The sequence below is a fragment of the Pelobates fuscus genome, chromosome 1 (genome assembly GCF_036172605.1).
Source record: "Pelobates fuscus isolate aPelFus1 chromosome 1, aPelFus1.pri, whole genome shotgun sequence".
Taxonomy (NCBI): domain Eukaryota; kingdom Metazoa; phylum Chordata; class Amphibia; order Anura; family Pelobatidae; genus Pelobates; species Pelobates fuscus.
In genome coordinates this window covers 227118814-227144599 of record NC_086317.1, presented here as the reverse complement: position 1 = coordinate 227144599, position 25786 = coordinate 227118814, and the positions used below count along the sequence as shown (strand labels likewise).

At 42.7% G+C, this 25786-nt stretch overlaps 1 protein-coding gene across 1 annotated transcript in view; it reads left to right on the top strand.

Annotated features, from left to right (window-relative positions):
• EPHA10 (EPH receptor A10) overlaps positions 1-25786 on the top strand; it is a 568155-nt gene that overhangs the window by 290887 nt on the left and 251482 nt on the right. Inside the window, exons 4-5 of the mRNA XM_063454942.1 lie at positions 4206-4361; positions 19292-19627. Coding sequence (XP_063311012.1) covers positions 4206-4361; positions 19292-19627 — 492 coding nt within the window. The remainder of the gene's footprint in view (positions 1-4205; positions 4362-19291; positions 19628-25786) is intronic.

Genomic DNA, 25786 nt, shown 5'->3' with positions numbered 1-25786 from the left:
ATAACAGTTTCAGAGAAACTGCTATGTTTACATATGGGTTAATCCAGCTTCCATGCTTGTCACTGATTTTCACAGTGAGAAACGCCAGCGTCCATAGGAAAGCATTGAAAATGCTTTTCTATGGACTGACTGACTGTGCGCGCAGCTCTTGCCGCGCATGCGCATTCAGCCGATGATGTCGGAAGGGGGAGGAGAGTCCCCAGCGACGAGGGAGCGTGGCGCTGGAGAAAGGTGAGTGTTTAACCCCTCCCCCCCCTTCAGCCCGGCGGGAGGGGGGCCATGAGGGTGGGGGGACCTATTAACACTATAGTGCCAGGAAAACGAGTTTGTTTTCCTGGCACTATAGTGGTCCTTTAAGTCCCAGATATGCCCAACACATACTTCTCATGTTTAATTGTAGTCAGTTTTAGATTCACTGTATTGAATATTGAACTTTCCATCTATGGTCTGTTTCTGGTATTCTGTTTTCCAAGTCCATTACACTACTAAAATGCACAATAGACCACTAAATGCACAATATTGCAATCTGCACCTATCTTAAACCAATGCCTAGTTATAAATTGTAAATGTGTTTATAAAATGTAGGTCTCACACAAGGTCTATCCAGTTAGAAGTGTAAATTCCTGAATGCACTCACCAAACCAATGAGAAGGGATCAAGACTATTGAGGAGTATTCCAGTAGCAACCTTACTGAGAATTCACAATAAGTCTTTTTAGTTTACAGGAGAGTAGGTGGAGCTATAGGAAATGTACATCATTATAGACTAAAGTACAGTCTGTCCCTGTTTTCCCGTTTATCGAGTTCTGACTGTTATGTTGTTTTCTGTTACTCTCTCTGATTTAATGATTCTCACGTTCTTTCAGCAAGCATAACCAATAGTTTATGCCCTGAGGCTAGACTACCATTCCACTGTTCTTTCCATATAATGGTCACACAGTGACAACTTCTAATCTATGAGGTTTCTACAAATATATTCACAAACCCCAGGATATGAACGGACAATATTCAGTATCAATATTCGAAACAAAAAAGTGCCCCTTTTCACTTCGTATGACTCGGAATACTTGTGTTTAATTTGTGTCTAAGCCGTTGGTATTTGACAATGAGTGAGTTTTTCAGGGATCTATGATTTGTTTTTGCGCATCTTGGTTGTGAAAACAAGCATCTCCTTTGTACAAATATCACATCACTTACTGTAATACTGAGCAGAAATTTTTTGCTTGGCTGGCAAGTCGGTTCTCAAAGGATAGTACATGTGGTTATTAATGTACCAGTCTAGACCTTTTGCAAAAGTGTAGAAAGAAAGAACATTTTACAAAAATGCAGTGCTGATTGCTTTTAACCTGAGAAATATGGATAGCTGCTCTCTACCTGTTACAAGGGTATATCATTCATGATTTGTTTTCATTCTCTCTTTTGTAAAGCATAATCACTCTTCATGCTATCGGTAAATAAATGTTTTCATTTGGCATTTAAGATAAACAGATATGCCAAGCGTTTTATTGGTTTCATTTGATAGCAGCATAAATTCGTGAACTTTGTGGATTAAAAAGATTGGAAGCTCTTTATGTTTACAGTGCGGAGAATTGCATGCAGTTATTATATACGTGCTTATTCTATTTCATTAAAGTGTTCTACATTTCAAGCAATGAGGTATATGTAAATTACAGAAGGATCTTGCTATCTTGGTATTCAAACACATCTCTGTATATTACTGAATTACAGCTTTCATAGATTTTTGTCAACCAAAAATAGAGTAAAGGGTTAGTGGATAGAAAGGTTTGTGGAAGTTGTACTTTGAACAATGTATTCATATACTACTGTATTTATTATTATGATATTTAGTATTGTAATATAACTGTTAGTATTAGTCACATGTGATATATGGGGCCTACTGGCAGACACTCATCCACTGAGTCTAAAAATGTAACTGCATTATTGGTAATTAGTTGGTGTGTAAACACCAAGTTAAATGATCCAGTGTCCCATGTACTCACAGAAGCAGACTACACATCATGCTGGGATGTTAATGACCATTTTTGTGACATCTGTTGTCTGGGGCTGCCTTCAAAATCAGCCTAGTGTGATGGGATCAAGATAGAAAATAGCAGAGAGTTTAAGTTAAAGTATTCATTAAAATAATTTTTACCTGGGAGACTTATAATGATCAAACCATTTTAAAATTAATTAGATAAAAGTTGTAGAATATTCGATTCTTACACGTTTTCATCTTTTTTTAGTTTAGCTCTTTCTGTTTAGGCTTTTCTACTAGCTGGGTGATAAAGATGATCCACACTCTGTGATGTCTGTCTGTCAGTGGTTGAGTTCAGCTCACAGGGTCCCTCAAGCCACTGAAACAGAAATGCCTGATCAATTTTGTTACACGATAGTACAATAAACCTGGCAAGGCTTAGGAAACCCTTTTTGGGATGAACTGCTATCTTGTTTATCACACTCTACAGTAAAATGTTTGTCATTGTAAGCCTGTTGTGGAGTTCATTTACATTAGTGGCTCATATTTAATAAATGTGCTACAGTCTAAAAATGCCTCCTCTTTACATCATATCTGTTGAGACATGCCTAGTTTGGACACATGTCACATTGTCTTTAGTTGTTTCTCTCTAATATATGCATAGATTATATGCTACGTATTGTAACCTTAAATCAAAGCATGCGTACAGCAGACAAGTCAGCTGTTGAAAATAGGCTAAAGTGCAGGGGCTATTGGACACTTTTAAATTCATGCTGACTCTTAAATGTAATCTAGACAGCAGTAAATTATAGGAAGAATGAGGGGCTCAAAATGTTTTCCCATATGCCATAAAATCTACATTGGACTTTAACTGGAAGAGTGGCATTTCTGTTTGTAGATGTGCTCTCTGCAGTCCCCATTGTGTTCCACGATTATGTTTATGGGACCCAAATAAGTACCAGAGATTTATAAGCTCTAAATGAGTCCTTGTGTTCCACAAAAAGTATCAAAGGGGGAAAAAGAAACCTTTATAGAAACGGGACTCCCTTCTTCTGACTGAGAGCATCCATGATCAACACAGAGTTTTGAAACTTCTGAAATTCTCTATAATCAGAATCGGCTCAGCTGTTATGATGACTATGTTATTGAAAGATTCCAATTCAGATATTTGGCCTAAGATTTTAAATGCATGTCAATTTAACTTCCTCACCGTTCACACTCCAAGCAGCACTATAGCTTTAGTGTTCCTCTTGCACTCTGTGATTAAGGGCTTAAAACCACATTATTCACTTACCTCTTCCAGCGTCGCCATATGCAAAGACCTTCCCTATAGGAAAGCATTACATCAATGTTTTCTGGAAATCTTCATGCAAAGTGTGGGGACTTCCAGTTGTTTCACAGAGTTGAACTGCATGAAAAGCTAGGAAAGGCCGCTAGTGGCTGTCTTCCAGGGTAGGTGTAAGTTTTAGGTTTACTTTTAGGAGAGATGTAAGACTGCAAAAGTACCCCCTACACTAGAGGTTGTATTGACCCTGCAATGTAAACATTTGCAGTTTCCCTGGACCCTGAAATTACAATATTTTCACTTGCAGGGATAAGAGGGCAGGGGCACTGTACCCATAACACTTTAACGAGTTGAAGTTGTCTGCTGCCTATAGTGTTCTTTTCAGTGAATAACCCTTTGAGTGAGAATCCCATTATAATTTTCTATTACCTTATTCTTCTTATTAAGATAAATCTTCCTCTTCTGTAAGTTTTGAAAATGTTTATTTTATTTTTTTTTTCTTTATGGCTGGTTGGTTGTTTATTGTTTTAAAATTATAATGATTGGTATATTATGTAGGAGAAAGGAATAGCGTTGTTAAACAATTATTTATCTTTGCACAGGCTGATTTAAATATATGTGAATATAGGTTTTATTTTTGTCTGTTTAAAAACAAAATTTCCAATAAGTATTATCACTAAGTAGTTGACAAAAATACAGAGAGAGTTTGCACAATGTAAAACTATGTCGAATCGCAATAATAATAATAAATAATAATAATAATAATAATAATGATTGTGTGGGGCAAGATGCTCTTTGATGCTCTAGAAGTATCAATGATTCTTGGAGTAAGTAAATATATCTGTAGATCCTTGTCTACCATGAACTTTGATAGGTTTTGTAAAAGAATGCATGTATTGATGATTTTCTGTTGAGTATAACTTTATTTACAATTTCTTTGCTATAGCTTGTCCTCCTGGGTTTTACAAGATGTCCAGCCGGCTTCAGCTCTGTGAACCATGTCCTCAATATAGCTATACAAACCAAGAGTCTTCGACAATCTGCACATGCGAGAAGAACTTCTATAGATCTCCGCTGGATTCTCCATCCACTCCCTGCACTCGTACGTATCCAATCTCTCTATATGTTGTCTTTTGCATGTGTCATGTTTTTTCAATAAGGGGAGAATTCAAAATGAATTTCAAACTTAAGAGCAAAATAGCCAAGTTGGACAAATTCTCCCAGATAGATATGCTTGCACTTTGTTGGCCTTAAATCTGAAATTCACATTCAATTTACTTTTAATTCTCATGTTAGTGAATATCACTAATTTGTTGCCATTACTTCTTAGCCCCTTCACTAACAATAGGGTTTAAACAAAATCTCCCCCAGAATCTGAGTATTTTGTGTGTCCTGGAAAGTAATATTTAAATGTATTTTACAAAAAAAAATTAAGAGTTTGTCTGGACAATAAAAAAACTTAAAACCAATATTTACCAATTATTGAGGTTACATATAAGAAAACAGAGCTTTAAATAAATAATATTTCTCAATATGTACCTTTTTCCTTACCTAGTCTATAATGCTCTCACCTGTACATTGTCCAATATGCACTCAGTTCTCAGTTGTATGTATATATTTGTTACCAGATTACCATAACATTACCCATACCATATCACTCTCACATTGCAGCCATGTTCCCACTTTAGACACACATGTACAAATACACACACTGATACATGCATGCATATGTGCACATTGATATATGCACACATACACACTGATGTACACACTGATGTATGTGTATTGGTACCTGTGTATGCATGTCTGGCATTGTGTAGCATTTGTGTGTCTGGCAGGGAATATCTTTGTGCATCTGTGAATATATCTGTGTCTATGTGTATCCACGACTGCACTTGCAATGCTTGTGGGTGTTGATGTGACATGGTGAACATGTGTTTGTTTGTGTGTGTGTGTGTGTGTGTGTGTGGCTGAGGATGATGTGACAGGGTGTCTTTATGTGTGTGTGTGTGTGTGTGTATGTTTGAGTGTCTGTGGGGGGGGGGGTGATGTGACAGGGTGTCTGTATATGTGTGTGGGGGGTGATGTGACAGGGTGCCTGTATGTGTGTGTGGGGGGTTATATGGCATGCTGAGTGTGTTTGTGGGGGTGATATCGCAGGCTGAGTGTGTGTGTGGGGTTAGATTAGATTGTATGTATGTATGCATGTTTGGGAGATTGTAATCCCATGTTTAGCCACCCCACACATTGCAGCTGTTTTTTAATTTGCTTGTTTTTTTTTGTTTTTTAGTTGAGCTCCCTCCTGCTTACCTTTTGGCAGTGAGGGGAACCCGATCCTTTTCAGTGGTGGTCCAGTGAAACCAGTTTCCCTGGTGGTCCAGTGGGCTGCCAGTTGAATCTACACTCTGCTTGAGAGCAGACCCCTCAGAATGCCCCCTTCCAATCTCTGCTATCAGAAAAAGCATTGCAAACACAATGCATGTGCAGTGGATTAAAATAATTTGCAATGACTAAACGATTTTGATATGCGTATCCTAAAAATCGTGTATACATGATTGCTGACATTAAGTGGTTAACAGTTAATCATCAATTTCAATTTTCTCAATACATGAGATATAAAATCTACATTTAAATCAGGTGTGCATAACTGTTATTCAACAGAGCATCGTCACTACAAATATTTTATACTACATTGAAAAATTCAATTCAATAACTTTAATTTTTAAATATGCAAAGGTAGTAGAAAAAAATTACTGAAGCTTACAGCTTAAGCTGCATCAAGCAGTTTGTTTTTTGTTCCCCATGCACTTTTAAAATTTCTACTAACATGTATTAAAGGGCTCTAGCATACAAAATCCCACTTTGTAATGATGATAATTTAATATTCAGTGCCTAATTAGGGACCTATCAATTTTGTGGTGGCACAATTGAAATAGATTTTAGTTGGATTTTTTACTGTTACGTTTACATCAATTATCAGTATCTCACACATTAATGGTCTAAAATATTTTAATGACGTAAAAAGTTAATCATTATTTAACCTCAGTGCTATAAAACCACCAAATAAGTTCTGCAAAAGTCAGATAATTAGTCTCACAAGATCTGGAAATAAATACATACAGTTGTGCTAAAAAGATTTGGTAATATATACACCATTTTTAAAGAAAACATGTGTGAGCCGGCAAAACACATTTCTTTTATTTCTTATGGGATTCATATTCAACTGAAGGGTTATAACAGAATAGCACAATCATAAAACAAAACATGGCAACAAAGAAAAAAAATGATATGACCCCTGTTCAAAATTCGGCATACCCTTAGTTCTTATTACTGTGAATTGCCCTCTTTAGTATGAATGACAGTGTTGTCTATGCGGCCCCTTATTCTTGCAGGTGGTATAGCTGCCCATTCGTCTTGGCAAAATACCTCCAGGTCATGCAAAGCATTTGGTCATCTTGCATGAACAAATCTTTCTTGGTCTACCTGACTTTGGGTTGGTATCAAGAGATCCCCAAATTTTCCACTTCATAATAATTGATTGAACAGTAGTGTTGTCGCGAACCCAGAATTTCCGGTTCGCGAACGGCGAACGCGAACTTCCGCAAATGTTCGCGAACCGGCGAACCGCGCGAACCGCCATTGACTTCAATGGGCAGGCGAATTTTAAAAACAACAGGGACTCTTTCTGGCCACAATAGTGATGGAAAAGTTGTTTCAAGGGGACTAACACCTGGACTGTGGCATGCCAGAGGGGGATCCATGGCAAAACTCCCATGGAAAATTGCACAGTTGATGCAGAGTCTGCTTTTAATCCATAAAGGGCAGAAATCACCTAACATTGACACCTGTCCTCAAAGCCCAGCCCTGATACACACTGACACAGAGCAGAATAGAGACTGTTCCCCCTACATAGGGTCACTTGGCAGATATGGATTGACACCTGTCCTCAAAACCCCTGATACACACTGACACAGAGCAGAATAGGGACTGTTCCCCCTACATAGGGTCACTTGGCAGATATGGATTGACACCTGTCCTCAAAACCCCTGATACACACTGACACAGAGCAGAATAGAGACTGTTCCCTGTCCACAGAGACCATGATACACACTGACACAGAGCAGAATAGAGACTGTTCACCGTCCACAGAGACCATGATACACACTGACACAGAGCAGAATAGGGACTGTTACCCCTACATAGGGTCACTTGGCAGATATGGATTGACACCTGTCATCAAAACCCCTGATACACACTGACACAGAGCAGAATAGAGACTGTTCCCTGTCCACAGAGACCATGATACACACTGACACAGAGCAGAATAGGGACTGTTCCCCCTACATAGGGTCACTTGGCAGATATGGATTGACACCTGTCCTCAAAACCCCTGATACACACTGACACAGAGCAGAATAGAGACTGTTCACCGTCCACAGAGACCATGATACACACTGACACAGATCAGAATAGGGACTGTTACCCCTACATAGGGTCACTTGGCAGATATGGATTGACACCTGTCCTCAAAACCCCTGATACACACTGACACAGAGCAGAATAGAGACTGTTCCCTGTCCACAGAGACCATGATACACACTGACACAGAGCAGAATAGAGACTGTTCACCGTCCACAGAGACCATGATACACACTGACACAGAGCAGAATAGAGACTGTTCACCGTCCACAGAGACCATGATACACACTGACACAGAGCAGAATAGAGACTGTTCCCTGTCCACAGAGACCATGATACACACTGACACAGAGCAGAATAGAGACTGTTCACCGTCCACAGAGACCATGATACACACTGACACAGAGCAGAATAGAGACTGTCCCCCCTACATAGGGTCACTTGGCAGGTATGGATTGACACCTGTCCTCAAAGCCCCTGATACACACTGACACAGAGCAGAATAGGGACTGTTCCTCCTACATAGGGTCACTTGGCAGATATGGATTGACACCTGTCCTCAAAACCCCTGATACACACTGACACAGAGCAGAATAGAGACTGTTCCCTGTCCACAGAGACCATGATACACACTGACACAGAGCAGAATAGAGACTGTTCACCGTCCACAGAGACCATGATACACACTGACACAGAGCAGAATAGGGACTGTTACCCCTACATAGGGTCACTTGGCAGATATGGATTGACAAATCCCTGACAAACAGCTACCACATGCAAGGAAGGCAGCAGGGGCGCAAATGACCCACTCCCGACGCGGGAAGGTAGTGACGACAAATAACAATACAGGACTCTTTAGAGGCCCTGTAATTGTAATCAGTCCACTTGAAATCCTTTAACTTTGATCAATTGGAGGGAAGTCTGGTGCAGAGCCACTGACCCATGCGCAGGGCCAGCCTTAGGCCTTTGGGCGCCCTGTGCAAGAAATCTTCACCCTGTCACACCCATGTGCAAGAAATCTTCACCCTGTCACACACACACAGGCAGACAGCTATACACACGCACACACACAACTGCGACTGACTAGGTTTGTCACCTCCTCAAAAGGACGCATGAGCCTACAGGCATTGCGCATGAGCGTCCAGTAACGTGGCAAAAAAATTCCCAGCTCCCCAGAGGCTGTCCTAGCACCCCGGTCATACAAATATTCATTAACAACTTTTTCTTGTTGGAGCAGGCGGTCGAACATTAGGAGTGTTGAATTCCAACGTGTAGGGCTGTCGCAAATTAAGCGCCTCACTGGCATGTTGTTTCGCCGCTGGATATCGGCAAAGTGAGCCATGGCCGTGTAGGAACGCCTGAAATGGCCACACACCTTCCTGGCCTGCTTCAGGACGTCCTGTAAGCCTGTGTACTTATGCACAAAGCGTTGTACGATCAGATTACACACATGTGCCATGAACGGCACATGTGTCAACTTGCCCAACTTCAATGCCGCTATCAAATTTTTTCCGTTGTCACACACCACTTTGCCGATATCCAGTTGCTGCGGAGTCAGCCACTTTTCCACCTGTGCATTCAGGGCGGACAGGAGTGCTTGTCCGGTGTGACTCTCTGCTTTCAAGCAAGTCAAACCCAAGACGGCGTGACACTGCCGTATCCGGGATGTGGAATAGTACCTGGGGAGCTGGGGGGGTGCCGTTGATGTGGAGCAAGAAGCAGCGGCACAAGAGGACTCAGCCGAGGAGGTTATGGAAGAGGATGGAGTAGGAGGAGTAGAGGAGGTGGCAGCAGGACTGCCTGCAATTCGTGGCGGTGTCACGAACTCCTCTGCAATGCCACGCATTCCTTGCTTGTCAGCCGTCAGCAGGTTTACCCAATGCGCAGTGTAGGTGATATACCTGCCCTGACCATGCTTTGCAGACCAGGTATCAGTGGTCAGATGGACCCTTGCCCCAACACTGTGTGCCAGACATGCCATGACTTCCTTTTGCACAATCGAGTACAAGTTGGGGATTGCCTTTTGTGAAAAGAAATTCCGGCCGGGTACCTTCCACTGCGGTGTCCCAATAGCTACAAATTTTTTGAACGCATCAGAATCAACCAGATGGTATGGTAAAAGCTGGCGGGCTAATAGTTCGGACAAGCCAGCTGTCAGACGCTGGGCAAGGGGGTGACTTGGTGACATTGGCTACTTACGCTCAAACATGTCCTTGACAGACACATGACTGTGGGCAGATGAGCGGGAACTGCTCAAGGCGGGAGACGGAGTGGCGGATGGTTGAGAGGGGGCAAGAAGGACAGCAGTGGTTGACGTGGCTGAAGATGCTGGACCAGGAGGAGGATGGCGGCTTAGAGTAGGCATGCTGCTTGTACTCATGTGTTGATCCCATAGGCGTTTGTGATGTGAGATCATGTGCCTACGCAAAGCAGTTGTACCTAGGTGGGTGTTGGACCTCCCACTACTCAGTTTCCTTTGGCACAGGTTGCAAATGGCATCGCTGTTGTCAGAGGCAGACACACAAAAAAAATGCCACACTGCTGAGCTCTGCAATGACGGCATTCTGGTGGTGGACACAGCATGCGTTGATTGGCGTGCTGTCGGGCTGACCCCGGGTGCCGATGCATGCTGTCTGACTGTGCCACTAGCTCCTTGCGACGACCGCCCCCTGCTTCCAACTCGTCTCCTCCTCCTCTCTGTCTCCCCATCTGAACTTTCGCCCTGTTCTTCTTCTCTTCTAGCGGGCACCCACGTGACATCCATGGACGCATCGTCATCATCAACCGCTTCGCTTGTATCTGACAACTCAGAAAAGGAAGCAGCAGCGGGTACAACATCATCATCATCACACCGTACCTCCATGTGTTTAATGCTGTCTGCCTGAGACAAATCCCTGTTATCAGATATGAGTGGTGGCACTGGGCAAGTAGGCACAGTATCCAATGTGAACCTCACACAGAAGCTGGCAGGCAGGCAACTGCTCTTCTATTACAGTGGAAACAAAATTTTGGTTGTAAAAGCACGCTATAGAGACACCAGATATGAGTGGCAACTGTCAAAGTACGCTGGCAGGGTTGTGCAGGGCACACGCTGAAGGAAGGCCTGACAGAGCCGCTTGAAGGACACTGACTGTCTGCTATTAGCTTACACTGGAAACCTTTTTTCTTTGTAAAAGCACGCTAAAGAGACACCAGATATGATTGGCAACTGTCAAAGCACGCTGGCACAGGTCTGCAGAGCACACGCTGAAGTAGGCCTGACACCCAGACGCTTGCAGACAACTAACTGATCTTCTATTACAGTGAAAAAAATGATTTCTTTAAAATCTAAAGCTTAAGCTATTGTTAAAACAGATATGAGTGGTGGCACTGGGCAAGTAGGCACAGTATCCAATGTGAACCTCACACAGAAGCTGGCAGGCAGGCAACTGCTCTTCTATTACAGTGAAAAAAAAATATTTATTTTAAATGTAAAGCTTAACCAATTGTTAAAACAGATATGAGTGGTGGCACTGGGCAAGTGGGCACAGTATCCAATGTGAACCTCACACAGAAGCTGGCAGGCAGGCAACTGCTCTTCTATTACAGTGGAAACTAAATTTTGGTTGTAAAAGCACGCTATAGAGACACCAGATATGAGTGGCAACTGTCAAAGTACGCTGGCAGGGTTGTGCAGGGCACACGCTGAAGGAAGGCCTGACAGAGCCGCTTGAAGGACACTGACTGTCTGCTATTAGCTTACACTGGAAACCTTTTTTCTTTGTAAAAGCACGCTAAAGAGACACCAGATATGATTGGCAACTGTCAAAGCACGCTGGCACAGGTCTGCAGAGCACACGCTGAAGTAGGCCTGACACCCAGATGCTTGCAGACAACTAACTGATCTTCTATTACAGTGAAAAAAAATGATTTCTTTAAAATCTAAAGCTTAAGCTATTGTTAAAACAGATATGAGTGGTGGCACTGACTGTGCAAATGGGCAAGGCATCCAACCTGACACAGAAGCTGGCAGGCAGGCAACTGCTCTTCTATTACAGTGAAAAAAAAATATTTATTTTCAATCTAAAGCTTAACCAATTGTTAAAACAGATATGAGTGGTGCCACTGGGCTAGTGGGCACAGTATCCAATGTGAACCTCACACAGAAGCTGGCAGGCAGGCAACTGCTCTTCTATTACAGTGAAAAAAATTATTTATTTTAAATCTAAAGCTTAACCAATTGTTAAAACAGATATGAGTGGTGGCACTGGGCAAGTGGGCACAGTATCCAATGTGAACCTCACACAGAAGCTGGCAGGCAGGCAACTGCTCTTCTATTACAGTGAAAAAAAAATATTTATTTTAAATGTAAAGCTTAACCTATTGTTAAAACAGATATGAGTGGTGGCACTGGGCAAGTAGGCACAGTATCCAATGTGAACCTCACACAGAAGCTGGCAGGCAGGCACCTGCAATTACATTACACAGGAAAAAAAAAAAAAAAGCAGCCTGATGTTATAGCCCTAAAAAGGGCTTTTTGGGGTGCTGTCCTTACAGCAGAGATCAGATGAGTCCTTCAGGATTGTAGTGGACACTGAATACCCTAGCCTAGCTATCAATTTCCCTATCTAATCAGCAGCAGCTAAACTTTCCCTCCTCTCACTAAGCATGCATCTTCCGAATGAATCGAAAATGGATGCTGGGAGGGAGGTTGGAGGGTGTGGAAGGGAGGGAGTGCTGCTGATTGGCTGGAATGTGTCTGCTGACCGAGAGGCACAGGGTCAAAGTTTGCCCAATGATGACGAATAGGGGGCGGATCGAACTGCGCATGTGTCCGCCCGCCGCGGCGAACGCGAACACGCTAATTTCCCCGGGAACTGTTCGCCAGCGGACAGTTCGGTACATCACTATTGAACAGTACTGAGTGGCATTTTCAAGGCTTTTGATATCTTTCTATATCCTTTTCCATCTTTATGAAGTTCCATTACCTTGTTACACAGGTCTATTGGCAGTTCTTTTCTGCTAACGCTGGCTCAGTTTCTAGCCTTCTCAGTGCATCCACGTGAGAGCTAACAAACGAATTTACTATTTATACACAGACACTAATTGAAATTTAAAAATTAACCTTTAATTGCCATTTTAACCTTTGTGTGTCACCTTGTGTGTCTGTAACTGTAGCGGTACTTACCCTCTCCAGGGGCCGGGCGAGGTCCTCCTTCTCCGCCGCACGCCGTCCTGCATCTGAAGGGGAGGCGTGCACGGACCGCGAGAAGCAGCCACATGACGCGCCTGGTACTGGGAGCGCGCCGCGCATAGCGGGTGCGCATTTAAAGGGACAGCGGGAGCAAAAAAATAAAAAAGGTCTCCCATTGGCCCATGTCATTCCACATTCCCCATACTCTCACGTATTGGTGGCGTGGATATGACAAGGGCCAATCAAATCAATCTAATAGGTATTTATACTCACCTTTCCCTTAGCTCCCTGCCCTATCGTGGTTTCTGGTTCAGTTCCCTTCAGTGCTTTTATCGTTCAGTTGTGGTTTTTGGTGCTAGACCTTGGCTTTGTTCCTGACTCCGTTTTCTCTTTATCCCTGCTTGTCTTGTTCGCCGGTTTGCTCTCCTGTGTACCAGTCCTTGGCTTGTTCTAGTTTACGCTGTCTCTCTGTCCCCTTGACCTCGGCTCGTTCTGGACTCATCAAGTCCGGCCATTCTAAGGCCCGGTAAGACGTATCTTGTTTTCTTGCCTCTAGACTATCTGGACTATTCTTGCGTGTTGGAGTATATTACCGTGACATTACGATAGGGCCATGGACCCCGCAGATTTAGGACAACAGATGGCCACTCATGAGGCTAGATTTGCAGAACAGGATTACCGTATGGATCAGATGGCTCAAGCCATCCAGACACTTTTATCCAGAACAGCTCCGGTACCTGTACCAGCGCCTCCTGTAACTCCTGTACCAGACACAGCTAATATGCCTAATGCTTCAGCACATCTAACCCCTCCACCTAGGTACGGAGGGGATGATAAGACCTGCAGGGGATTCCTTTATCAAGTGGAATTCCACTTTGAGATGTATCCACCTTCATTTCCCACTGATAGATCTAAGGTGGGTTTTCTTATGCACCAGCTTACTGATAAAGCACTTGAGTGGGCAAATCCTATTTGGGAGGCTAATGGACCTATAGTACCTATGGTACATGATTTCAATAGCTTCCTTACGGCTTTTCGTAGAACCTTTGACACAACTAAAAGGTCAAAGAATGCCGCCAGGGCGTAAATGAGAATTAAGCAAGGATCTAAGTCTGTAGCTGATTTTGCTATTCAGTTCCGTACCCTTGCTTCACAGGTAGATTGGACTAACAATGGGCTTACTACTGCCTTCATGGAAGGTCTATCTGAAACTATATTGGATGAGGTAGCAGCTAGGGATCTTCCTGTACCCTTAGAGGACCTTATCGACCATCTCATCGATATAGATAACATGATTCGTGACAGGCTATATACCAAGTCTAGAAAGACTCTTTGTTTCCTTTAATACGCCTAGAGCTGAAACTCCTGAGGGATCTAAAGGATCAGAGGAAGAACCCATGCAGTTAGGGGTTGCTAAACTTACTGATGCTGAAAAACTATATAGGAGAAAGGAGGGACTTTGCCTTTATTGTGGTAGGAAGGGCCATATGAGACAAGAATGTCCCGTGCGTCCGGAAAACTATTGCACCTAAGACCATATAGGGGACAGGTCTTGGGTGTGACATCAGAGTCCTCACATTTGACTCTTAATAAATTGCTTCTCCCTGTTTCCCTGCATCTTGAAAAAAAAAACTGCATAGTAGGGAATATACTAGCCCTGGTTGATTCTGGTGCCGCCGAAAACTTTATAGATTCCGGCTTTGTTAGGGAAAATAACATAGGCCATAGATGGTAGACCATTATGCTCCCCAGTTATCACACATGAAACTGAACCATTGCATATGTCTACAGGGTTGTTACACTCAGAAACCATTCGGTTTCAGATCATTACTTCTCCTTCCTCTCACCTCGTGTTAGGGTATCCTTGGTTGCGTTCTCATAATCCCACTATTGACTGGGAGTCAGGACAAATAGTATCTTGGAGTGATGCTTGCCAAGAGTCTTGTATTGTTAAAATCACCCCTTTGAATTCTACTAATATTCCTCCTGTGTCTACTGTTATACCTCCTCAGTACATGTCTCTTAAATCTGTTTTCGATAAAAGAAAGGCTGAAAAGTTGCCACCTCACAGACCCTACGACTGTGTTATTAATCTGTTACCTGGTTCTATACCTCCCAAAGGGAGAGTGTATCCTTTGTCTCCTCAAGAAAATATTGTTATCGAGGAATATATTAAAGAATCATTACAAAAGGGATTTATAAGAAGATCCTCTTCTCCGGCAGGAGCTGGTTTCTTCTTTGTATCCAAGAAGGATGGCGATTTAAGACCTTGTATCGACTATAGGGGCCTTAATAAAATCACCGTCAAAAATGTGTACCCTATACCCTTAATCACGGAATTATTTGACAGGCTTAAACAAGCCACTGTGTTTACTAAACTAGACCTTAGGGGTGCTTACAATCTCAAACGTATCAAAAAGGTTCATGAATGTAAGACAGCATTCAATACCAGGAGTGGTCATTATGAATATACTGTGATGCCCTTTGGTCTTTGTAATGCCCCAGCAGTAGTTCAAGAATGTATTAATGATCTACGTGAGTACATACACACATGTACATACACACATTCGTAATCGTGTACTTGGACGACATATTAATATATTCACCTGATTTACATTCTCATCACATGCATGTTAAATTAGTTTTGAGGACTCTTCTTGTTAACGGTCTATATTGTAAACTCAAATAATGTTCTTTTGATCAATCAGAAGTCCAATTCTTGGGTTATATAATCTCTGCTAAGGGTTTTCGTATGGATCCCAAGAAACTTTCTGCTATCATGGAATGGCCTCTACCTCAGGGTTTGAAAGCCATTCAGCGTTTTCTTGGTTTTTCGAATTATTATAGGCGCTTTATTAAAGGGTTTTCTGCCATTGTAGCACCTATAACCCGAATGACTAAAAAGGATGGTAATACTCATGTCTGGACACCGGAAGCGCTTGAGGCCTTTGAATTCCTTAAAGCTACATTCGCTTCTGCCCCTATTTTACAGCATCCTGTCCCTTCTTTGCCTTTTATTCTTGAAGTTGATGCTTCTGATATTGGGGTGGGTGCTTTATTGTCTCAAAGAGAATCTTCAGAAAGGTCTTTACATCCATATGGTTTCTTTTCCAAGCAGATGTCTAAAGCTGAAAAGAATTATGACATAGGTAATCGGGAACTCCTTGCCATTATTTTAGCACTTAAGGAATGGAGGCATCTTTTGGAAGGCACTACAGGCACTACAGGCACTTACAGATCATAAAAATCTTCCCTACCTTAGTGAAGCCAAGAGATTGTCTTCTAGACAGGCCAGGTGGTCTCTGTTTTAGTCTTGTTTAAATTTTATCATCACCTACAGACCGGGTGATCGTAATACTAAAGCTGACGCTTTGTCCAGACAGTTCGAAACTACTGACAAACAAGAGCTTGATGATACCCCTGTCATTCCCCCGGACAGGATCATCGCTACTACTGTCCTTTCTATTTCTTCGTCCATCTTGCAAGTCATACAAGCTAAACAAAATATTGCACCTATAGAGAAACCTGCTGATAAATTGTTTGTCAATGTTCCTGAAAGGCAGGAAATCATGTCACTCTATCATGACACCAGAACCGCTGGTCACCCTGGTATCGCTAAAACCTTTACAGCAGTGTCTAGATATTTCTGGTGGGCCTCCTTGCGCAAGGACGCAATGAAGTCTTCACATAGTGTTCCTTGTGGGTTGTTGCATACATTACCCATACCCGAGAAGCCTTGGTCTAATCTGTCCATGGATTTTATTGTTGAGTTGCCCCCTTCGAATGGTAAAACAGTCACCCTGATGATCGTCGATAGATTTTCTAAGATGGCTCATTTTGTCTCTCTTGTAAAATTACCCTCATCTAAGGAACTCGCCTCTATCTTTGCCAGGGAGGTGTTTAGGTTACACAGTATACCTGAGTCTATTGTATCCGATAGGAGTAGCCAATTTATTCCTAGATTCTGGAAGGCTTTTTGTTCAGAGATGGGTATTACCCTCTCGTTTTCCTCAGCTTACCACCCCCAGTCCAATGGAGCTGCTGAACGTGCCAACCAATCGCTAGAGCAGTACCTTCGCTGTTTCGTATCCCACCATCAGAACAATTGGGCTGACCTGCTTCCTTGGGCTGAGTTTGCTCGTAATAATGCTACTCATGAATCTTCCAGTATTAGCCCTTTCTACGTTGTTTATGGCCGGCATCCTGTGGTTCTTCCATCTGCATTCACCTTGCGGGGCATGCCAGTTTTGGATGAGCATTTGGTCAGTTTGCGTACTACCTGGGAGCAGGTTCAGCGTTCTTTAGTGGAGTCTGCTGCTCGTCAGAAGGTTCAGGCTGACAAACAACGTAGAGCTGCTCCTTCCTATGTTGTGGGGGATAAGGTTTGGCTTTCTACTCGTAACATCCGCCTTCGTGTCCCTTCTATGAAGCTGGCTCCCCGTTTTATCGGTCCTTTTCATGTCTTGCATAAAGTTAATCCTGTCTCTTATGCCTTGGATCTTCCCAGTAACCTGCGTATTCCTAACGTCTTTCACACTTCCTTGTTGAAACCGCTCCTGTGTAACCGTTATACCCAAAATGTTCCCCCTCCTCCTCCTGTTTCTGTGGAGGGTCATGAGGAATTTGAAGTGGCTGCCGTACTTGACTCTCGTTTTCTCCGGGGTCGCCTCCAGTACCTGGTGCATTGGAAGGGATTTGGGCCGGAGGAACGCAGTTGGATCTCCGCTGATGCTGTTCACGCTCCTCGCCTTTTGCGCTCCTTCCATTCTCGTTTTCCTGGCAGGCCAGGTCCTCCCCGCCCGGTGGGGGTGTCTTCGGGGGGGTACTGTAGCGGTACTTACCCTCTCCAGGGGCCGGGCGAGGTCCTCCTCTCTGCCGCACGCCGTCCTGCATCTGAAGGGGAGGCGTGCACGGACCGCAAGAAGCAGCCACGTGACGCGCCTGGTACTGGGCAGCTGGAGCAAAAAAATGAAAAGGTCTCCCATTGGCCCATGTCATTTCACATTCCCCATACTCTCACGAATTGGGGGCGTGGATATGACAAGGGCCAATCAAATCAATCTAATAGGTATTTATACTCACCTTTCCATTAGCTCCCTGCCCTATCGTGGTTTCTGGTTCAGTTCCCTTTAGTGCTTGTATCGTTCAGTTGTGGTTTTTGGTGCTAGACCTTGGCTTTGTTCCTGACTCCGTTTTCTCTTTATCCCTGCTTGTCTTGTTCGCCGGTTTGCTCTCCTGTGTACCAGTCCCTGGCTTGTTCTAGTTTACACTGTCTCTCTGTCCCCTTGACCTCGGCTCGTTCTGGACTCTGTCTTTTCTTGTCCTCGTCAAGTCCGGACATTCTAAGGCACAGTAAGACGTATCTTGTTTTCTTGCCTCTAGACTATTTAGACTATTCTTGCGTGTTGGGGTATATTACCGTGACAGTAACAAGGCCAAATATTCAAGGGTATGTAACTTTTGATCTGGGGACATTTGGGTGATTTATGTTATTATTATGACTTAAAAAGGAGCCAAATAACTGTGAGATAATAAATGGCTTCATATGATCACTATTCTTCCATAAAATAAAATGTTTGCTTGATCACTCATATTTCACAAGTGTGTGTGTGTGTGTGTGTATATATATATATATATATATATATATATATATATATATATATATAAATCTGTTTCTAGATTTTTTTAGAGCACTTATCTAAACAAACAGCACCATAAAGAGGAGCTATCAAAACAAGTCTGGAGTAAAAATGTTCTATAGATCCTCCTTTCAGTGTTTGGCTAACAGAACACTCCATTGCCAAAATAAAAAAAATAAAAAATCACTGTTTAGTACATATACTCTAATGAAAATATGCATGCTGTTAATTATGCATTTTTAATTGGGGGTATATCTAAAAATAGCTTGCAAAAGCTGTAGATCTTGGTTGCCCTCCTACTTTGTGAGTGACTGTCCAAACAAAAGACTTTCCAATGCAGTTCAATGAGAAGGCAGGTGCTCTATAACCTTCAACCTCACAAGTAATCCAAAAATCTTCAGTATTTATTTATTGTTGTTACCTTCGTGTTATTGACCTGTTGAGCTCAGAATCTCAATATTGGGTAAATTGTGAATACAGACCCAGTTTTGAGCTGAAAATAATTTCTGACTTTGGCAGCATTACCAGCAGTAAAATAGTTACATTTTATTAATATTTTGTAGTATATTAGTATAGTGTAAAAGCTGTGAACAGTATGTATTTTTATTCTAAACTATCATTTACGTTATTGTCTATGCAAACAAAGAATGTTACTTGATTAGATTAGCATTTATTAGTATTAATTGATTTTGATTATTTTGTGCATATATATCTTGGGATTGTGATCGCTATGAAAACTGTTGAGTCGGAAAAAAATGAGTCTGAATATTTTATCGGTTACTGTTGGATGCTTCTTTTCAGGTCCACCATCTGCTCCAAGAAGCCTTGTTTATAGTATTAAGCAGACAACTGTGGTCTTGGAATGGAATGCACCACTGGATGCAGGCGGAAGAGGTGACCTTACTTACAATGTCTTCTGTGACCGATGCTCAGTGGCATTTCAGCACTGTGAAGCATGTGGAAGCAGTGTTGGTTTTGTACCTCAGCAGACCGGATTAGTTGATCGGACCGTCACCATGGTGAATTTATTGCCTCATGTTAACTATTCTATTCGGGTGGAATCTGTGAATGGAGTGTCTGATTTTAGCCTATTCTCCAAGCAGTTTGCGGAAATTAACATCTCAACCAGCAATGCAGGTACTGTAGCAATACTACACTAAATGTGAATTGTTTATTTTTGTTCAACCAATTTTCACAAAAGAATAGACAAACTTCACAGGAATGAACTCTTTCAGTTCAAATAATTATCTTCTATTTTTCAAGAGCTTTGCTTATTTATGCTGTACAAAAGGCTTATTATAAAATATTGTAACAAAAAAATATATATTCTTAATGTTTCTTATACATATAGATTTGAAATGGCCTTTTAATCTCTTAAAACATACTAATGCATTTTTAAAATAAATCCTATACTTTGTAGTGACGTCCATAGATACATCTAAAGTCCTCTTGTCATGACAGACCTATGTCATACCTACATATATATTCAATGCGTGACATCCAAACATTTTGTCATTATCTCTTGATTTTTGTAATAAAGATACACATGATTATTCCATCGTTTTATGAAAGGTGTTTGACCATGACAGGAAAGTATGAGGAGAGCCCAGGTGAATTCAGTACAGACATGTAGATTAGTTAAAAAAATAAAATAATTACGTTCTGTTTTGACTAAGTAGTCCTTAGCTTTTAAACTAACATCTCTAAACCTTTTTGGTCATTAAGAAACAAAAATGTAGAGAAATATTTTGGATTTTTGTTGTTTCAAATCAGCGGAAGCTCCTTATCACAAATCACAAATTGGCGTCACTGCTTCTTTAAAACTCGGGACGATACATGCGTAATGTCTTAATGATCATCTCATGCTTTGACAGGCTGTAAAGTTCAAATCAACCTTGAAAATAATTTGGGAAGGTTCAAGTTAGTATGAAAAAGGGATATGACCACTAATAGGATAAGGGATATATGACTTTAAAGTAGATTAGGCTGGAAGTGAAAGAATACAGTAAAACTGCAACAAATGCACTTACGCGTTTCGTGCCAATGAGCCACTTTTTCAGAGAATCTTTGGTCTCTGAGAAAGTGCTTTATTGGCACGAAACGCGTAAATGTCTTTCCTGCTGTGCCCTCCCCCCGTGCACTGTTTGTATTTACCTTTTTAATCAAGTTTGATGGAATAAAAGCTACAATTCTCATTGCCACGATCAAGTCTGAGATTTTTTTCATGAGTACAGGACCCTGCATTGTTGCAGTTTTATTGGAGAACCCACCTTTCAGGACCCTCATGCTTAGAATTTACAGATTTGTTGGTTTCAGAGCCACAACTATAGTGTGTCAAACACATCACCTCCGACCATTTAACAATATTTGAGATTTTAAGAAAGTCAAGGCTAGATAAACATTTTGTTTAGAGTCCTTTCAATTTTACATTTACTCTGCATATACCAGATTCATCAATATAAGGTTAAATCATTTGCACTTGTACAGGCAGCAGTCCACGACTGTGTATTTATTTATGCATTTAAATACTATAAATGTGTGCGCTCCTATTTGCCTTGCAGCTGAACTATAATTCTTAATAAAATATGCAAGAGAGGGGAAATGGATCTGATCTTCTGCATTCAATTTAGTGCTCATGTTAACATCCAAATGACTTTCAGTTTAGATTTTTGGATGCATATATGCACTGTATCATGCATCTAATTTTCCACTAAACACCAAGATTAATTCTGCAAACCAAATAAACTATTGCACAAGACAAGAATATCAATCAGTAAGCAATATTTTATCAGGCGGTACTGTCAAATGTTTTTTTGTTGAATCTTGATTTTGATCTTTCAATATAAGCGAAAATTTATGCTTAATCCAGAACAATGAGTCGGGTCTATTTTCTTTTTGCAAATATTTAAATATAATCAATGAATACATAGAGTGTACTGTATGTGTCAAAACATAATTTACAATTCTTATTTTGATACACCTGTGTGTAGGAAAAAAAACCAGCAGGCAAACATATAAAGTAGTTGTCTGAAACAATTTTTTTTTTTTTTTTTTGTGATTCAGAGAAACTGTTTTTTGGAGACGCAAATAAACCTCTTAATTTTCATAATAGACAAGCGGGTCAGTTAAATAATGTAGGCTGCATTGCCTGCCCAATCAAGAAGTGGCAAAAAAATGATCTCACTAATGAGGCATAACAAGGCCAAAATGATTGTCTGGCATTGCTGTAATCAGGGCCGGCCTTAGGCAAATAGGCGCCCTGTGCGAAAAGTCTTCATGGCGCCCCCCCACCACCCACCAAGTTGCCTGAATACAGTAACACACACAGGCACCAGGGACGTGTATATCGTGAGGCAAACAAGGCATCTGCCTTAGGTGGCACTGCCTTAGGTGGCACTTTGCAGGGGGTGGCAAAAAAGCCGCCCCCAAACCCCCAGGCAGATCCCTTGCTTGCCTCACGTCCTGGGGGGCTCAAGAGCTGGCCGGCTGGCCATGTTTGAGTCATCCCCCCCCCCCGAGGTTGGCAGCGGGCAGCGAAGGAGCATACTCACCTGAGCTCTTCCTGCTCAGCTCCCTCTGCGCTGCTTAATGAAGCCAGGAGCCGGAATATGACGTCAGTCCGGCTCCTGGCATCACTAAGAGCTGCCTACTCAGTCTGTGCGCCCCCTGCCTGCCCGCCCAGCAGCCACACTGGACTGCAGGCAAGAAATCCACTCCAGCTCTCCCATGGAGGCTGGGTGGATTTAAAATAAAATTAAAAAAATATTAGTTTGTGAGTGTTAGTGGAAATGTCTGTGTGTGTGTGTCTGTGAGTGTGTATGTCTAAGTGAATGTGTGTGTGTGTCTGTGAGTGAATGTGTGTGTGTGTGTGTGTGTCTGTAGGTGTCTGTAAGTGTTTGTGTGTGTGTGTGTCTGTGAGTGAATGTGTGTCAGTCAGTGAGTGTGTATGTGTCAGTGAGTGAGTGTGTATGTGTCGGTCAGTGGGGGCATGCGTCTTTCAGTGAGTGCATACGTCTGTCAGTGAGAGTGTGCGTCTGTCAATGTGTGTCCAAGTAATAGTGTGTGTGTGTGTATGTCATTGTTTGTCAGTGTATATGAGAGTGTGTGTCTGTCAGTGAGTGTGCGTCTGTCAGTGAGTGAGCGTCTGTCAGTCAAAGTGCGGCCTTGACAGGAAGGGGTGGGGGAAATTTAAACTTGGTTACAGGCATGTACACACACACTCAGTTAAAGGCAGTCACACATACAGGCACAGGCACACACAATGGCACAGCTACAGCGACACACACAATTAGAGTCACACACAGACAGTCACACACACAGGCAGTCACACACACAGGCAGTCACACACACAGGCAGTCACACACACAGGCAGTCACACACACAGGCAGTCACACACACAGGCAGTCACACACACAGGCAGTCACACACACAGGCAGTCACACACACAGGCAGTCACACACAGACAGTTACAGACAGACAGACAGTAACAAACAGGCAGGCAGACAGTCACACACAGGCAGTCACACACAGACAGACAGTTAGACAGGCAGTCACACACACAGACAGGCAGTCACACACACACAGGCAGTCACACACACACAGGCAGTCACACACACACAGGCAGTCACACACACACAGGCAGTCACACACACAGACAGTCACACAGACAGACAGTCACACAGACAGACAGTCACACACACACACAGGCACACAGACAGACAGTCACACACACACACAGGCACACAGACAGACAGTCACACACACACAGGCACACAGACAGACAGTCACACACACACAGGCAGTCACACACACACACAGACAGGCAGTCACACACACACAGGCAGTCACACACACAGACAGGCAGTCACACACACAGACAGGCAGTCACACACACACACACACACACACAGACAGGTAGTCACACACAGACAGTTACACACATGCAGTCAGGCAGACAGACAGTCACACAGCCACATGGGACATGTGGGGGGGCTATAGGGACACATGGGGGCTATAATGAGACACATGGGGCTGGGGAGGGGGCTACACATGGGGCTATAAGGACATATGAAGGGCTGGGAGGGGGTACAGGGACACATGGAGGGCTGGGGGGGCTATAGGGACACAGGAAGGGCTGGAGGGGGGTATAGGAGCAAATGAAGGGCTGGGAGGGGGTACAGGGACACATGGAGGGCTGGGGGGGCTATAGGGACACATGAAGGGCTGGAGGGGGGTATAGGAGCATATGAAGGGCTGGGAGGGGGGAATAGTGGGACACATAGAGGGCTGGAAAAGAGGGCTAACAGGCAAACAGTCACACTTACCTCTATCTAGTGGATGCAGCTGGCTGATGGGGAAGCAGGGACTCCTTCCCTCTTCCTGTGCAGCAGGGGCTTCGGGAGGTATTAGCCCCGCCTCTGCCTCGCGATAAGCCCCGCCCCCGCAGCTCGATAAGCCCCGCCCCCTCTGCCGCGATTTATTTTATTTTATTTTTTAAATAGACCCTGACACCGGCCATGTGCGGGCTGTGTCAGCTGTCAGGGCGCCCCCTGCTCCATGGCGCCCTGTGCGGCCGCACAGCTCGCACACCCCTAAGGCCGGCCCTGGCTGTAATTCTCATGCACAGAGAGCCGACCTGCATCTCAGAACTGGTCCTCCCTTTTGGGTGGGATCAGTTAGATGTGTAAATGGTCTAGGTTCTCTTTGTAATGGCCCAAGATTAGCTAAAATTAGCTTGAGATCTGAGTGGGGACCCAATAAATGGCAGGCAAAATTAGCTGTTGCCCATTTTTAGTTTCTCTTGCACCCATTTTTTTTTTTTGCTCTTAAAAAAACCCATTTAGTTTTCTCATGGAAAATGGAAACCCACAACATAACCCAAACTTTATTATAGGTAACCTAGATGATTAGATGCAAATAGCTCCAGGGCTAACAGGCTACCTTGCAGCTTTCTTTGAAGCAGGATACCATTAATATCATTTACTTGTTTATACAGTCGTCCGCTACAACTGTTGCAGGTACACCTTCTTTAGGTTTTCAGGTTTCAGGACTTCAGAGCTTTCCAGAGTGCATGTCTGATCACCATGCCTCGATGTGTCCCCCCAAATTTGAATATATAAAAAAGAACAGACTAAGTTTGAGCCTAAGCAGATACTGTGAAATGTTGAGGGCCTTTATCTGCAGACTTGTGCACAGCAAGACATTTTTATTCTGCTGAATATTTTTCTTGGATACCCAATATTTGTTTGGATGGCAGTTCGACTTGGCCGAATGTTCACTCGGGTACTGAATCTGAAAAGCAAACCAAAAAGGTGCAAAAATATGCCAATCAATGAGTTGCAACATATATTTACTGTATAATGTAATTATATGTATTTATTTTGCAGTACACTGAAATAAGCACTGCCATTTGGTCCACAGATCTAGTGAGAGAGTTTCCAGTAGATGGTAAAAAGGAGGAGCAGTAAGAAAAACTAAATATATATATATATATATATAAAACATGGGGGGATGGTTGCACTCACCTAAACATGCTTAAATGGGGTGCTGCTGGGGGCCATATTATACAATAAATACACAAGATCCAGCGCACTCTCCTATCTACTAAAAAGCAACTTCAATGTTGACAGATTTTATTAGTTTGTAAAAGATTTTTTAAAAACACCTAATCTAGGCAAAAAAATGGGGATTTAGTTACATTATATGATCATACATTGCATAAGCCTGCCACAACGTCAATGTACCCCATCTTTGGCAGGTCCTACTCTCACAGTCTAATGTCTGCTCTTATGAGATTAACCACTTACTTGGGAAAAAATTCCATCTGAGGCTCTCTGCAGTACAAGGCTAAATAGGGACCTGAGATGAGGCACCTGTAACAGGGAGGGGTGCAGAACCAAGGAGTTGGCTAGACTCCCAAATATATATAGGAAACATGGGGGGATGGTTGCACTCACCTAAACATGCTTAAATGGGGTGCTGCCGGGGGCCATATTATACAATAAATACACAAGATCCAGCGCACTCTCCTATCTACTAAACAGCAACTTCAATGTTGACAGATTTTATTAGTTTGTAAAAGATTTTTTAAAAACACCTAATCTAGGCAAAAAAATGGGGATTTAGTTACATTATATGATCATACATTGCATAAGCCTGCCACAACGTCAATGTACCCCATCTTTGGCAGGTCCTACTCTCACAGTCTAATGTCTGCTCTTATGAGATTAACCACTTACTTGGGAAAAAATTCCATCTGAGGCTCTCTGCAGTACAAGGCTAAATAGGGACCTGAGA